General features: G+C 44.8%; 1 protein-coding gene across 2 annotated transcripts in view; it reads left to right on the top strand.

The window, feature by feature from the left end:
- LOC311238460 (uncharacterized protein) overlaps positions 1–14,234 on the top strand; it is a 157,415-nt gene that overhangs the window by 29,475 nt on the left and 113,706 nt on the right. For both annotated transcript variants that reach the window (XM_084326533.1, XM_084326532.1), the window contains exon 2: positions 12,616–12,736. In XM_084326533.1, coding sequence (XP_084182659.1) covers positions 12,616–12,736 — 121 coding nt within the window. The remainder of the gene's footprint in view (positions 1–12,615; positions 12,737–14,234) is intronic.

Raw genomic sequence — 14,234 nt, 5'->3', positions numbered from 1 at the left:
CCCGGTCTATCGGGACAATGAGGTCTGCATGGTCGGAGCCTATCAACAGGGTCGGCATAGCATTGTCTATGAGCGGGATCGGTAACTTGCGCAGATGTGCATATTTCTCCATCAGCTTGGCGACGGGGTATGTGTACCGCGACAGTCCTATTTCTTGGCTGGTGAAAGCGTCTGCAATCTGGTACCGTCGCTCAGGCTGGCCGCTTGCTGCGATAGAGAATGAGACATTCTCGCCCTTTATCGTCTTCAAATCTCGTCTTATTGTCCGAATTGTCATTTGGGTTTTGCTTCCCCGCAGCCCTAGCTGGGCCGCAGCGGAGGCGAGCAGCAGGGTCTTCTCTGACCCGTCATCGAGGACGGCGTAAGTGTCCAGGACTTTATTCTGGTAGCTTAGTGTCACACGCACTACTTTTAGGAGTACTCGGGCTCCACTGCTGCTGGCGGGATCGATGTACATGACGCTCGCTTTGCGGCTGGATGGTGCAGGTGAAGGGCGCCGTCTGTTACTGTCGTGAAGTATGTCCAGATGGGCTCCATCGCACTTGGTGCACCTTTTCTTTAAGCGGCATTCGGCTGCCATGTGTGAGCGCGCACAGCGAAAACAGCGCTTGTTGGACTTTATCCATTGACCTGCTTCCTCCGCGTTCAGCTTGGGGAAGGAGTCACATTGCGCTAGCCAGTGTTCTTTCTCACAGTAGGGGCACACTATCTTCCACTTCTCCGTTCTGGAGGGGGTACTGTGGCTCCTGCTGCTCGGTACTGACTCCGATTGGTGCATCACAGTCACCGATCTTCTTCCATCATTTAGTCGTCTGGTTCCTTCTCTGGAGCCAGGGGTGCTCCGTCCGAATGTATCTAGCCGTAGGCTGCTGACTTCTCTCGCCAGGAAGTCTGCTAGATCGAGGAGGTTCGGTTCGGGGCCATTCGGGTCTCTGTGGTCCCTCTGCCGCCTAAAGCGCTCCTGACGAGCGGGCGGCAGCTTCTCCAGGATCCTTTCCACATTTGAGTTGGCGTAAAGTTCATACTTCCCCTTCTCTCTTTGCGCTCCCAACATCCCTACCAGGGACTGCACTCTGATGGACAGGTCGTCCAGTGCTCGATTGTCTATTGCTGGGGGTAAGCGGTCGATGTGTCGGATCTCCTGGATCACGTAATCCCATATGCGCCCATACCTCTGGTCCAATGCTACCAGCGCTGCTGTGTATGGGGTGGTGGAAGTCGCGTAGGCGAGCGCTATATTATGTGCGCGGGGCACCTTTAAGTGCTGCAGTAGGATGGCGTATTTGTGGCGTTCATCCAATACATCCACCAACATGGTCTCCAGACACATGCGGAGTTCTGTATACTGGGCCCGGTTCTCTTGGGTGAAGTCGGGTACCATAGGCGTGCCAATGTATGACGCTGACTGTGGATACATCGGCGAGCGTTGGGGGAGAGGCCTCCTAGGCGAGTCTCCTCCCGCTCCTTGGTATGGGCTGGTACCGGCAGTGTACCATGGCCCGCTTGTCCAGGTGCTGTTCCTCGGTGCGGGTCGTGCGTCGTGCTCACCCGTGTATAGAGTCGGGGGTCTGTAGCGCAGCTCCGCGGGAGTATAGCCTGGGCTGTACCGGACCTCCTGGTCCGGTAGAGTACTGTGCTGTCTTCGGGCGCGGTTCTCCTCCTCTTCCTCTTCGTCTTCAGTTAGGTCATCCAGTGCTTGTAGTCTCTGGTTTAGCCTCTCCACAGGATATGCTGCTCCTTCCCGGTTGCTAGGTCTCGCTTGGACCGGTGGGGGGAGGTGGTCTGTGGGGGGTATAGACCTCGTCTGTTGGTCAAGTTCAGGGTTGTTTACTCGGCTAGGGGATGCCGCCCTGGAGGTGTGTCTAGACGAGTTCCTGGAGCCTCTGGCGGAGGGAGAGGGTGTTGTCCGTCTGATCAGCTGTTCTATTAGTTGCGCTTGCGGTCTGTCGCGCTCTGCGTCCCGTAGAGCACCAGCAGCTGCTCGCTGGCTGTCTGCTCGGTCTCGGGCCACATTCTCTTCCATCTGAATGCGTCTTATTTCCAGGCGTATGTGCTCTTCTTCGCTCCGTTGCTGTAGCTGCAATCGATCGCGTTCACCCTGGAGTCTATCGCGTTCAGTAGAGGCTTTCAGGCTGACGAGGAATGCCTGCTGTAGGGTCCTCTCTGCCTCGCTGGGAGAAGGCGGTTGTATAGGGGAGCCTTCCCTCGGGGTACTCCTTGCGGAGCCTTGGAGCTCTATCTCCACGGTGCTCTCCCCGTCTTCTTCCGTGCCGAGTTCTCTCTCGGTAGCGTTGTATTCCTCCCGGGACTCATCGGGGACTACTTCTTCAGTACTGGCGGGGTGTGAAGTCATGTCTGGTTCCCACTGGTCCCCACCGTGAACTTGGTCAGTTACATTAGAGCCCGTAGGGGCCTCTATGGTCGGGGTAGTCTGGGCGTTGGGGTTAGACATACTTTTACTCTCTAGTTTTACCGCGTTTACTGTTAGTAGAAGACTAGGTTGTTGACTGACAGCGTAAGCCTCTAAGTACTGAGGGAGCCGTCGTTCGCGCTGCGGGCGTTGGTTAGGAGGATCGTTTCGTGGAGTGTTCATCATAGGCCATTTCAATATTAATAACACTATATTAATATTACACTAATTACCATCCGGCTCGAAGGACCAATTGTAACTGAGGGGTACAATTCCCTGACTGTATTACTAGATATGATACTTACTACCACTACCTTTGTACTTAATATTCGGTAGGGGTGGGACGATACATCGATCCAGATCGATACATCGATGTAATTATCAACAATCGAATCGGATCGATGCGATGTAATAAGATCGATTCATATCGATACTCTTATTTTGAAAATCCTGTGGCGAGTCTCATATCCGCCCAAGAACAACAGCAGTAGCTCCGTGTGTGTAGATGTTACAGCATAGCATTCTCCCTTTCTGTGTGTGTGTGTGTGCGCGCGTCTTTGGAAAGACCAGATGAGGTCAGAGGAGTTTGATGTTTAAATGTTATTTAAACATAAACAATATAATACATAATAAATGTAGGCCTATACATGATCATGCAACATCAACAAATTGTTGTAGGAACGGTTTGGGAGAGGGAGGTTGTGAGTTTTGAGTTCCAAAAAATGTAGCTTAAAGTTTAAAGCTCAATATATAAAAACGTGGCACTTTACAGTGAACAGGAGGTCTATTTGTATTAAAAACAATAGATTGATTTTCCTTTAAATGTCTGGAAGAGCTCAAAAATACAAATGTCAAATGATATTTTCATTACCTTTTTTTTGTTGATCTAAATGTTACTGATTGTGTTAAATGGGCATATGATATCATCTCATATCGATCGCAGGCACCTGAATCTAATCGTATCGTATTGTATCGTGAGAGACTTTGTGATATCGGCAAATATCGTATCGTTGTCCAAAGAATCGATATCGTATCGTATCATGATGAAACTGGTGATTCCCACCCCTAATATTCGGCCACCCAGTACACGGCATAAATATATTATCATGAACACTCTCACGTAGATGAAACGGATCCAACACAAATGTACGAATTAGAAGCAGGTCTTTATTTCCTACACAGCGATGGTGTGTAGAATAAACACTTAATCACTTAATTACATTTATGAATTGAAATAGTATGCACTTTTATGGCAAGGAGTATTCGTCGGTATATCAATAGATAATGTCCAATCTCTGAAGGCGCAGGTGGTAAATATACGACCTGGAATAGTTAAGGAATAACAGCAATGATACTTTAATGATTATAGGCTGGATACACTAGAGGGGGTTAATCCGGTCGCTTGTAAGCCGACAGGAGTAGGAGGGGGGGGGGGGTAGAATCCAGCTGCCTCGTCCGGCCAAGGGTATCCCAGGTGAACCCACTGTAGTGCCGTTCAATGCGCCGGCGATCCTTGGACCACAGATGAAAGCAGGTGGACTCTTTGTGGGCCGGCTCTCTCCGGTCCACGGGGGAGAGATGTGGAGAGACCTCGTCTTGCAGAGCGTCTCCTCACCTTGCGTCCTCTCCAGGGGGGGGGGGGTTCCAACACACGGTAGTGTCGGGGGTCTTTATCCATAGAATAATCAAAGTATCCAAAGCATAATCCGTGCCTGGGAAGGCGGGCTGTCGTCGGTAGAATAATCCGGTATACAGGTCCACTCGCTCGTCGGCTCTGGGGCTCCTCGGGTGCAGCTTCACATAGGGTCAACCACCCTGGGTAAGCAGCCAGTTCTCTGCCCGAAACGATGGGGTACTGACTACGGTAGTATTCTCACCGCACGAAGCACTATATATTAACAGACTATTATTAGCTTAATAGACTACGTCCAACTCGACGATATAGTGCCAAATATGACTATTCAAATATTAATATACACGATGTCTCAATACCGATGGTAGGCCGAACTTGGCCTTACTCCCACACGTGGCATCGCGGGGAGGCTTTACGTCTGTGACTCTATTGGAGGGTAAGAAACTGGACTGAAAAGAAAGTCCTACTTTAGTAGCGCAGTATATATACGCACTATGAACAAATAGTCCCATTAGTGGTGCGGTAGCCAAATTCCTACGCGGAACTAGGACTTGTTCGTACATGTCGAGCGGTACGTTTGAACTGGGTCTGAGGGGTATGGCAGCCTGGCACCAAGGTCTCGACCAATAGTAGAATGGAGACTATTATGGGATGTTCAGTAGGCTAGAATGGATATTCAATGCATATTGTACAAGGAATATACAAGGGATATCAGGGAATATTAGAGAATATACAAATACAATTAAATATATATATATAAATAAATATATATATTCGGTTTAATCTGGCCCTTCACAACATATGCCATTGACTCTATGTGATGTGCCCTTTCCAGTGAGAGTTTCCTCAAGTCTATCGATATTGTCCCATGCAAGATTGGTAAAGACATGAGGCTTGATGGATGCTGGAAGTACAACTCTCTGGTTTGAGGCTGTTGCTAGCTTTTGGAGACACAGAGCAATGTCATTCTCTTCAAGTTGGGAGTAAGAGACTCCATGCCCAAGCCTGTTCAGTGTTTGGATGAGTTCAGTGTTACCCGTCAATGTTTTTACTGCATAAGGAAGTAGAAGGTGCTTTGGTGGTTTGTGTTGACCACATGTCACAGCATATATTATGTCCTGACTAAATGACTGAACCAGAGCATTGACTCTCTGTGTTTGAGTTTTGGTGTCAGGATTTCCAGTGAGCAGTCCAACAAGAAGCCGTTCTAGTTGTTCTGGTATGGACATATGAGCATATCTATCTTTCACATCAGATGGGTGGAAGGGCCAGGGAGTCACAGTCATCTTGTGTCTAATGCAGGGTTCGAAATTAACGGGGGCTTGGGGCATAATGCCCTTGAAAATGGACAAAATGCCCTCGAAAATCAGTTAAAGGGGGCACTTAATGCCCCCGACAGTTTACTAATTATATATATATTTATCCGGTAATGGAGCGTCTGTATCGTACGGTTCAGATGACGCGCAAATAAAAAAAATCATTTGGCGGAGCCGGTGTTCTGCACTGGCTGCAGGCAGCAGCAGCAGCACTGTAGCCAGCCAGGTGCTAGTCAGTTTGTGTAAAAATGGCACGCACAATATAAATCAATCTTCATTACGACTTTAAAAACATAGCCATTAACATTACATAGGCCTACACACATCTTGCCATAGCAGTTCGTAAACACAACGCACGTTTTAACTATGGTAGCCCGACGCAGCCCGCAAGCTAATACTGTACAGTCAATGAAATGTCACCGTAGCTACTGTAGCAGAGGAGGAAATGGGAGTCTGAGAGGCGGGGTGTTTAAAGACAATGATAGGCGTTTATTCAACATCCAAGAAGGCTAACATACAACTGTGTTTTATTAACTCCAACCGGGACTATTGCCGCTTTCCCACTGCATGCCATCACCTCCTAACGTTACCGGAGCTGATAATAACATTGCTGAAGGTGCGTGACACTAAAATGTCCGTGGGGACCCGGCGCCAACCCATAGATAGTTCCAACTCACCGAATTGCGTAATCCACCACAGATGCACTCAATATTTAAATAATGTTAGTCTAAATAAATGTAGACAGAAACATAATAATTTCAAGCAGAAAACGAATCTTTCCATTAAGAACTGACAATCAGGGAATTTAAACATGGTTGACATTGTTTTTGTGTGTTTATATTAATTAAAGAAAGGAAAGTCTAGTGCTGGCTGAGCATATTGTTTGTTTGCACTAAGTTAATACTTTGACAAATGTAGCCTATATTTTTCAGTTGGTTCGGTCTTTGTGTGCCAAACATTATTTAAGGCTGTAAACACTGTAAACCTTTTATTTTTAATAAATGAGAAGCATGTTTAGATTTGAGTGTTAAATTTTTTTTAATAAAGATTAACGTATATCGAACTGAAAACCGTGACCCCAAAATCGTGATACGAACCAAACCGTCCATTTTGTGAACCGTCCCACCCCTACCGTTTATCATAAAAATTCAGTGCCCCCGAAATACAAAAAAAAGCCCCCGAAAATCAATTAAGGGGGGCAAAAAAAGCCCTTGAAAAAAAATGTTAATTTCTAACCCTGGTCTAATGATTGATCTGATATACGATGAAGTTTGATCTATGATCTTGTTGAGATTGGTTGACTTAGCCCTCCAAACTTTGAGCTCCCTCTGTAGAGTTTGATTTTCCAAGACAATGTCCCTTAAGGATACACTTTTAGGAACCATCAACAATTTTCCTTTGTCATCTGGAAATATATCTATCTCAGATTCAAGTTTCCTACGAATGTGATTCCTTGTATAATCTTGCCTGAGTGTAACTCCACCAGATAGCATGAAAGATTCAAGTTTCGTGACCAAAGAAGTGACTTGTACAATCATCTTGTTGGGTATGATATCAGTTCTGATATAATTGAAAAGGTCTTTATAGCCTTCCCTTTCAATCCTTTTATACAGTTCATCATCTGTTTCTTCATCATTCTCTTTGTACTCAGGTGCCTTTTTCTTCATTCTGGTGTAATCCTTATAGCATGGACGATGATAGTGCGCCTCTGCAGCTACTATGTCTCTGCTTGTTACTGCTAAAATCTTTTCATCTCCATTTTGGGTTGCACATTCTCGTAGTGTTTGGTCGGCTCTGAATTGTACAGCTTGTGTAAGCTTTTCACGCACCTGGGAGCCCTTTAGAACCTTCTTCATCTTATCACAAAAAATTCAGATTTTATCATACACTCTTGCTTCTGATGAAGATCTCCTCCTTGGCCTTTTTGATGTCTCACCAGCTTCATCAGTAATGCTTTCTTTGACTTTCCTTTTCAGAGTCTCTAAGTCTCTCTTCATGGTGAATAGGCTTCGGCATTTTCCGTGATAGTAGATTCTTGGGACTTCTTTTTCTCCAAGTTCTTGCGCAACATATAAAATAGGGGCATACTTTCTCACTTTGGCTGCTTCAAGTAATGTTTCCCAGGATGTATAGTCTTGAGGACTAACTAAATGGTCATCATCTTCTTTTGATGTGTCCTGGTGTATGATACACTGTTTCTTAATATAATCTCTGTGTATGGCTCTCCATTCTGATGCAAATTGATTCAGCTACTCCAGATCTAAATCTACTCTACTCGTCTCTCTCACCACAGTACCTGAAACAAAAAAAAACAAAAAATAATAATCACCAACATTGCTGACGAAAAAATCACCTGTGTGTTTACGTTCAAGTTGAATAACCTCTTAACCTGCACAGTGACATGTTTAAAACATGATTAATTGATTAAAATGTTCCTTACGCTTTCTCCTAGGATCACGATCGTCCATGCTTGCTGAAAGAAGGGTGTGGCTCTAATGCAGTCCATTTTAGATGATGTTAGAACAGTGGTTGGCTTATAGACATCCAATCAAATGTTTGTTCATATGGGTGGGTGGACCCGGTGGAGTCAGATGACAATAATTATAGATCTAGACAGCCTTGAAAAGTCATGTCCATGGATCAAATGGGATATCTTTATAAATTGTATCATAAATGTTGTATTTTTAGTGTATTTTCATCACATCCAGAGTTAGATTTGTAGTCAAGGAGTAGGAGAACACATACAGTTGCATTATTATCCATGGGATATTGGTTATAGTGGTCATATTGCCTTTTAAATTAAGATTATGTACCAGGCGAGGGTAAAAATATGATGTTTTCCTTCATTGTATCTCCATTTACTCTGGAATAGTAATAGATGTGGGTTTACTTACACTGCAGGGCTCGAGACTAACGATGTCCCGTCATCCCGGGGACGATCAAATATTGATTTGGGACGAACAGAAATCTTTGCTGGGACGCATCCGGGACGGAGAGGATTTTTTTTTCACAGGAAATGTCAATTGGCCGACTGTCAGTGCGCGCATATATTGCTGTCAAATGGTGAATGTCTCGTGCTGACTAAGTTCACTGAAGTCTAAACGTAGCGTGATTTGCCAAATCCAATGACTATCTCCGCCTCCCAACGCAGCAATACGCTCATCCAGCATCAAGTTCCTACCCACCTCTCCTCCGGTACAGTACGCGCTGTGCACCGTACGATTGCAACGGTGCGGAACCTTTTTTTGCGGAACTTAAATCCCCACGTAATTTATCAACAACACTGCGGTCTGCTGTGAGCATTATAAAACAAACGTGTTTGAGCAGTGTGACGGGGAGCTCTGATGGGTTCGATTGCTGGTGTTAGCATTAGCTGAAGAGCTAGTTTTAGCTTAACGTTACCTTGGCTAAAGTTGGGACTATTCATAATCCAGCAATAATGGCTGCAGACCTGCAAGCAAAGTACAGCAAGTTGGCAAAGGAGTATTCCAACGTAAATCACATTTTCACCAGTAAAGTTAGTCTTTCCATCTGCAGCTACATGCTAGCTAACCTAGCTCATGTTAGCGTCGTCACTGAACCACCTCGCGTACACAATTAATGACATGTTGCGGACAGCCATATCGGTGACAATGTTTAGCTTTTAGTGCCAAATGATAAGAGTCTGAGGCGGAGTCTCAAAAGAGAATGTTGAATATTTATTGTGCAAAAATCACAACAGATCCTCCAACGGAGCCTTGTAGCTGAGTAGGGTATATCTGCAGAGCCACTTGGTAACGAGTGCAACACCGTGTAATGTCCGTGTGGATCGTTGGAGTAGGGTATATCTGCAGTGCTGCAGCCCCATACTCAGTGTATAGATTTGTATTAGTATCATAATCAATCACCTGTTGTTGAATAAATACCATTACTTTCTAGTTATTACTAAAAAACAGTATATATAAAACAGTAGCTGTATAAAAAAAAAGAAAAAAAAAAGTATAATTTAATTAAAAAAAAGAAAAAAAATTAATGTATTTTTGGGACGGTTACATTCACTTTGGGACGGTTAAAATTGTATTTCGGGACGGTTCTGGGACGGTGGTGAAAAAAGTTAGTCTGGAGCCCTGTTACACTGGATTCATATGTCCTAGCTTGTTACCTATCAAAGGAGACCAGAAACATGCATATAGGCCTTATGGTTCAGGAGCTATCATGATTCATTTGGGGCATGTAATTTCGGACAGGAGGCCTGAAAAATATGCTTGGTAGTTTTATAAAACATGTGATAGCACACATTTGGAGGCAACTGCTGCATTGCTATCACATATTTTCTAGAAGCAGGGGTGTATACCTTCCCAAAAATCACTATGAAAGTTAGTCCCCCAAGATGGTAGCCGCGGCCCAAATTTGGGGCCCTGGCTCACGGCCTACAGGGGTTCCCAAACTTTTCAGGCCGGGACGCGTGTAGCTTTATGCCAAGCAAGCAGTGCAAAATTTTACCGTAGTGGCGTGCAGTAATGCGCCTTTCATTTTCCGCCGCCCAGCGCCCAGGTCGCGCGGAAATAGGCTGTCTATTGCCATTCTCTTTGACAAACTCTAACCTTAACCAGCTCCTTAACAGCGCCTAAACTTAACCGTTCTAACCTTAACCAACTCCGAAACAATGCCTAACCTTAACCTTAACCATGCCTAACCTTAACCATAGAAATTATATTGCCATTCTCTTTGACAAACTCTAACCTTAACCAGCTCCTTAACAGCGCCTAAACTTAACCGTTCTAACCTTAACCAACTCCGAAACCATGCCTAACCTTAACCGGCGAAAGAATACACGTTAAAAAAAAATCACGTTAAAAAATTTTTTCGATGGGATTCGAACTCGCCAGCAAACGAGCCATAGGATCCACAGCCATGTGGCCTTGCCAATTGAGCTATTTTCTAGATACTGAATAAGGGGCGGTGACTTATATATATTGTCGAACCAAGGCGGGATCTCATGCGCATGCGCGGGCACCTCGCGCGAGCACGCCGGCGCACGCACGCACCTGAGCGAGCACGCCGCCGCCGGTGCACGCACGGTAGCATTTGTCTAAGCGGGGCCTGAAAAGAAGGGCGCTTTACCGCACTGGCGTGCGGTGACGAATGCGGAAGCATTTTTGCACTGCTTGCTTGGCATTAAGGAAAACGCGGCCGGGACCCAGAAAATAAGGCGTCAGAGAGCCGCGGCCCAATGCACATCGTCAGGCTTTTTTTTTATTTATTTTTTGCCAGGCGACCGATTTTTTAAGCCAAATATCACTTCAATCCTATTAAGTTAGTTCAAGTTAGTTATTCATTTATATGTGCTATTTATGAGAGGGCTAACTTGTTGCAAAATAATAATGATAATAATAATAATAATAGCATCATTAAAATACTATTGTTGCTTCGGTTGTTTTCAGCGTTTTATGTGCATAATCTGTTATTTAGTTTGAAATGTTCGTTGAAATAAGTAGATTTTTCGTTTTTGTTTATTTATTAAGTTAATATAAAACCATATAGTCACATTTTAGAATACAATAGAATAGAATTTTAGAATACAACTAGAAACACTGTCCTGGCCTGCTTCTAAGTTCAGTGGCCTGACAATTTTTATTTAAATTTATTTGGAAATCATCTCACGGCCCTCCCGTGGCTGCTCGCGGCCCACCTTTGGGTCGCGACCCCGACTTTGGGAACCACTGCACTAGTCTGTATTTTTAGTAGTGCTGTCGGGCGATAAAAAAAATCGCCTGATCAGGATTTGTAATTAATTTATCGCATTTTTATCGCATAACCATTTTATGCCTGATATTCTATATTCTATAATCATATTTCAAATTGCATTGGTCCGGATGGCAGAATTCAGTACTGTATCTACAAAACCTTCTGTTTAATCATCTTTCATTTGCTTAGATTTTTCAGGTCTGGTCAATTTGAGCATAGTGTTATTCACAGTCAAAGATAAAAAAAAATTATTGATATTCTCATTTGGTTCATTACAATTTAAGCAAACCTAGTAATAGACACAATATTTCTGACACTGGGAATACATTCCTTGAGATCCATAGATATCCCTAGAATCAGATACCAAGAACATGCAAATGGACCATATAAAAAAAAAAGTCTGTAAATGTGTATTCTACATTCTTATGGAATGAATGAGATAAAAAAAAAATTGTTAAAATTTTTTTTTTTAAATTTTGTAATACATTTTGAGTTAATTTTCATAACGCGATATTTGCTATGTAATTAATTAATCTAACGCGATAAACTGACAGCCCTAATTTTTTGCTAACGTTACTGTCGTCCAAAAGTAAGCTAGAAAGTTAACATTATACTCTGTCTATACATTATAGCAGTAGATGTGTAGCACCTCCTAGTAGAGGCTCAGCCCCCGCCCCCCCCCCCCCCCCCTGGACCACCTCCTAGTAGAGCCTCAGCCCCCCCCCCCCCCCCTGGACCACCTCCTAGTAGAGACTCAGCCCCCCCCCCCCCTCTGGACCACCTCCTAGTAGAGCCTCAGCCCCCCCCCCCCCCCCTGGACCACCTCCTAGTAGAGACTCAGCCCCCCCCCCCCCTCTGGACCACCTCCTAGTAGAGACTCAGCCCCCCCCCCCCCTCTGGACCACCTCCTAGTAGAGACTCACCCCCCCCCCCCCCTCTGGACCACCTCCTAGTAGAGACTCCCCCCCCCCCCCCCCTCTGGACCACCTCCTAGTAGAGACTCACCCCCCCCCCCCCCCCCCCCCCCTCTGGACCACCTCCTAGTAGAGACTCAGCCCCCCCCCCCCCTCTGGACCACCTCCTAGTAGAGGCTCAGCCCCCCCCCCCCCTCTGGACCACCTCCTAGTAGAGGCTCAGCCCCCCCCCCCCCCTCTGGACCACCTCCTAGTAGAGACTCAGCCCCCCCCCCCCCCTCTGGACAACCTCCTAGTAGAGGCTCAGCCCCCCCCCCCTGGACCACCTCCTAGTAGAGACTCCCCCCTCCCCCCCCCCCCCTCTGGACCACCTCCTAGTAGAGGCTCAGCCCCCCCCCCCCCCCTCTGGACCACCTCCTAGTAGAGACTTCCCCCCCTCCCCCCCCCCCCCTCTGGACCACCTCCTAGTAGAGGCTCAGCCCCCCCCCCCCCCCCCTCTGGACCACCTCCTAGTAGAGGCTCAGCCCCCCCCCCCCCCCCCCCCCCTCTGGACCACCTCCTAGTAGAGGCTCAGCCCCCCCCCCCCCCTCTAATTCTCATCTCTTCTCCTTGCAGCACACTCACTCTGGGGATCTTAAAGAGCCGCTACCTGGAGCATGCAGGCGGTCGGTCATTAAGTCCAGAGACGAAACTCCTCATAAAGAGGCTGGTTGAAGAGGAGCTGGTGAAGATGCAGGTAACAGGCTGGCTATGGTACTGCTTTACATCCACAGGCTAGCTATGGTACTGCTTTACATCCACAGGCTAGCTATGGTACTGCTTTACATCCACAGGCTAGCTATGGTACTGCTTTACATCCACAGGCTAGCTATGGTACTGCTTTACATCCACAGGCTAGCTATGGTACTGCTTTACATCCACAGGCTAGCTATGGTACTGCTTTACATCCACAGGCTAGCTATGGTACTGCTTTACATCCACAGGCTAGCTATGGTACTGCTTTACATCCACAGGCTAGCTATGGTACTGCTTTACATCCACAGGCTAGCTATGGTACTGCTTTACATTCACAGGCTAGCTATGGTTAATTGTGTAGAGCCATATGAAATCTGTTTTATTTTTTTCCAAATTCCATTAGATTTTTTCCCAAATTCATTTTTTTCCGTTTTAATATTTCAGAATTCTGTATTTTGCTTTTTATGCTCATTTTTCCATCAGAAATAATGTCTAAGGCCATGAAAAATAAATGGTTTGGTTCCGGTTGCCGACCGACCCTGCCGATATAGGTGTGACAAAAATTAATTTGATGAGTTTTTGAAAAAGTTAATAATTTTTTTTACAATAAAGTTTAAGTTAAATCTTAGTCAAAAAGTGCAGTCCATGTCAATAATGAGAATATATAAAAAGCAAGTATTTCACAATATTTTCACAGCTCTTTTTAGTGAGTAATATTTAGGTGTGGCATTTTTAATACTACTACCTTTGTACATTGTATTTTTGTAGTAGGGGTGGGGGAAAAAATTTATACATAGTAGTATCGCGATACTTTGCGTGGCGATACTGTATCGATACAGGGACGCCAAGTATCGATATTTAATTATTCATAATTTAAATTATTATTATTATTATTTTTTTGTATAAGGAAGTTGCATTGTTCATTTCAATACCTGTAATAGTACAGTAGTCCACACACACATGGAATATGACTGTAATACAAACAGTTCAGTTTGTCAGGTACATACAACACAGATTACAGTGTTTACATCTGTCTGCTTGAGAAAATACCATGTTCTGCAATAAAAAATATTGAAGTGAGATGAACAGACTGAACTTTATTTTATTAGATAAAACATGTTGACAAAGTTTTACTTTGCACTTGAAAAAAGGTAATGAATTAAATGTGAGCAAAAATAAAATTATTTATAAATATCGCAATATTTTCAGCGTATCGCGATCGTATCGTGACGCAAGTATCGCGATAGTATCGTATCGTGAGGTCTGGCGATTCCCACCCCTATTTTGTAGTACAGTGTCTTTGTATTTGTACCTTTAGTAAGGATATTAAACATGCTGGCAGAGTACATGCATCCATGTTGTCGTGAAAATTTGAATTAAATAAATTGTGTATGTTATAAAATGTGGGAAAAAGTAAGTAAAATCAGTGATCATTTTCCTATTTTTGTGATTCTACATAATTTAAAGGAAAAATGTTCAGTTGATGTAAGTGAACCTTA

The sequence above is a fragment of the Notolepis coatsorum genome (genome assembly GCF_963971535.1).
Source record: "Notolepis coatsorum genome assembly, chromosome: 12".
NCBI classification, from domain to species: domain Eukaryota; kingdom Metazoa; phylum Chordata; class Actinopteri; order Aulopiformes; family Paralepididae; genus Notolepis; species Notolepis coatsorum.
Note: the sequence above shows the minus strand (reverse complement) of the source record. Positions and strands in the feature narration are given on the sequence as shown.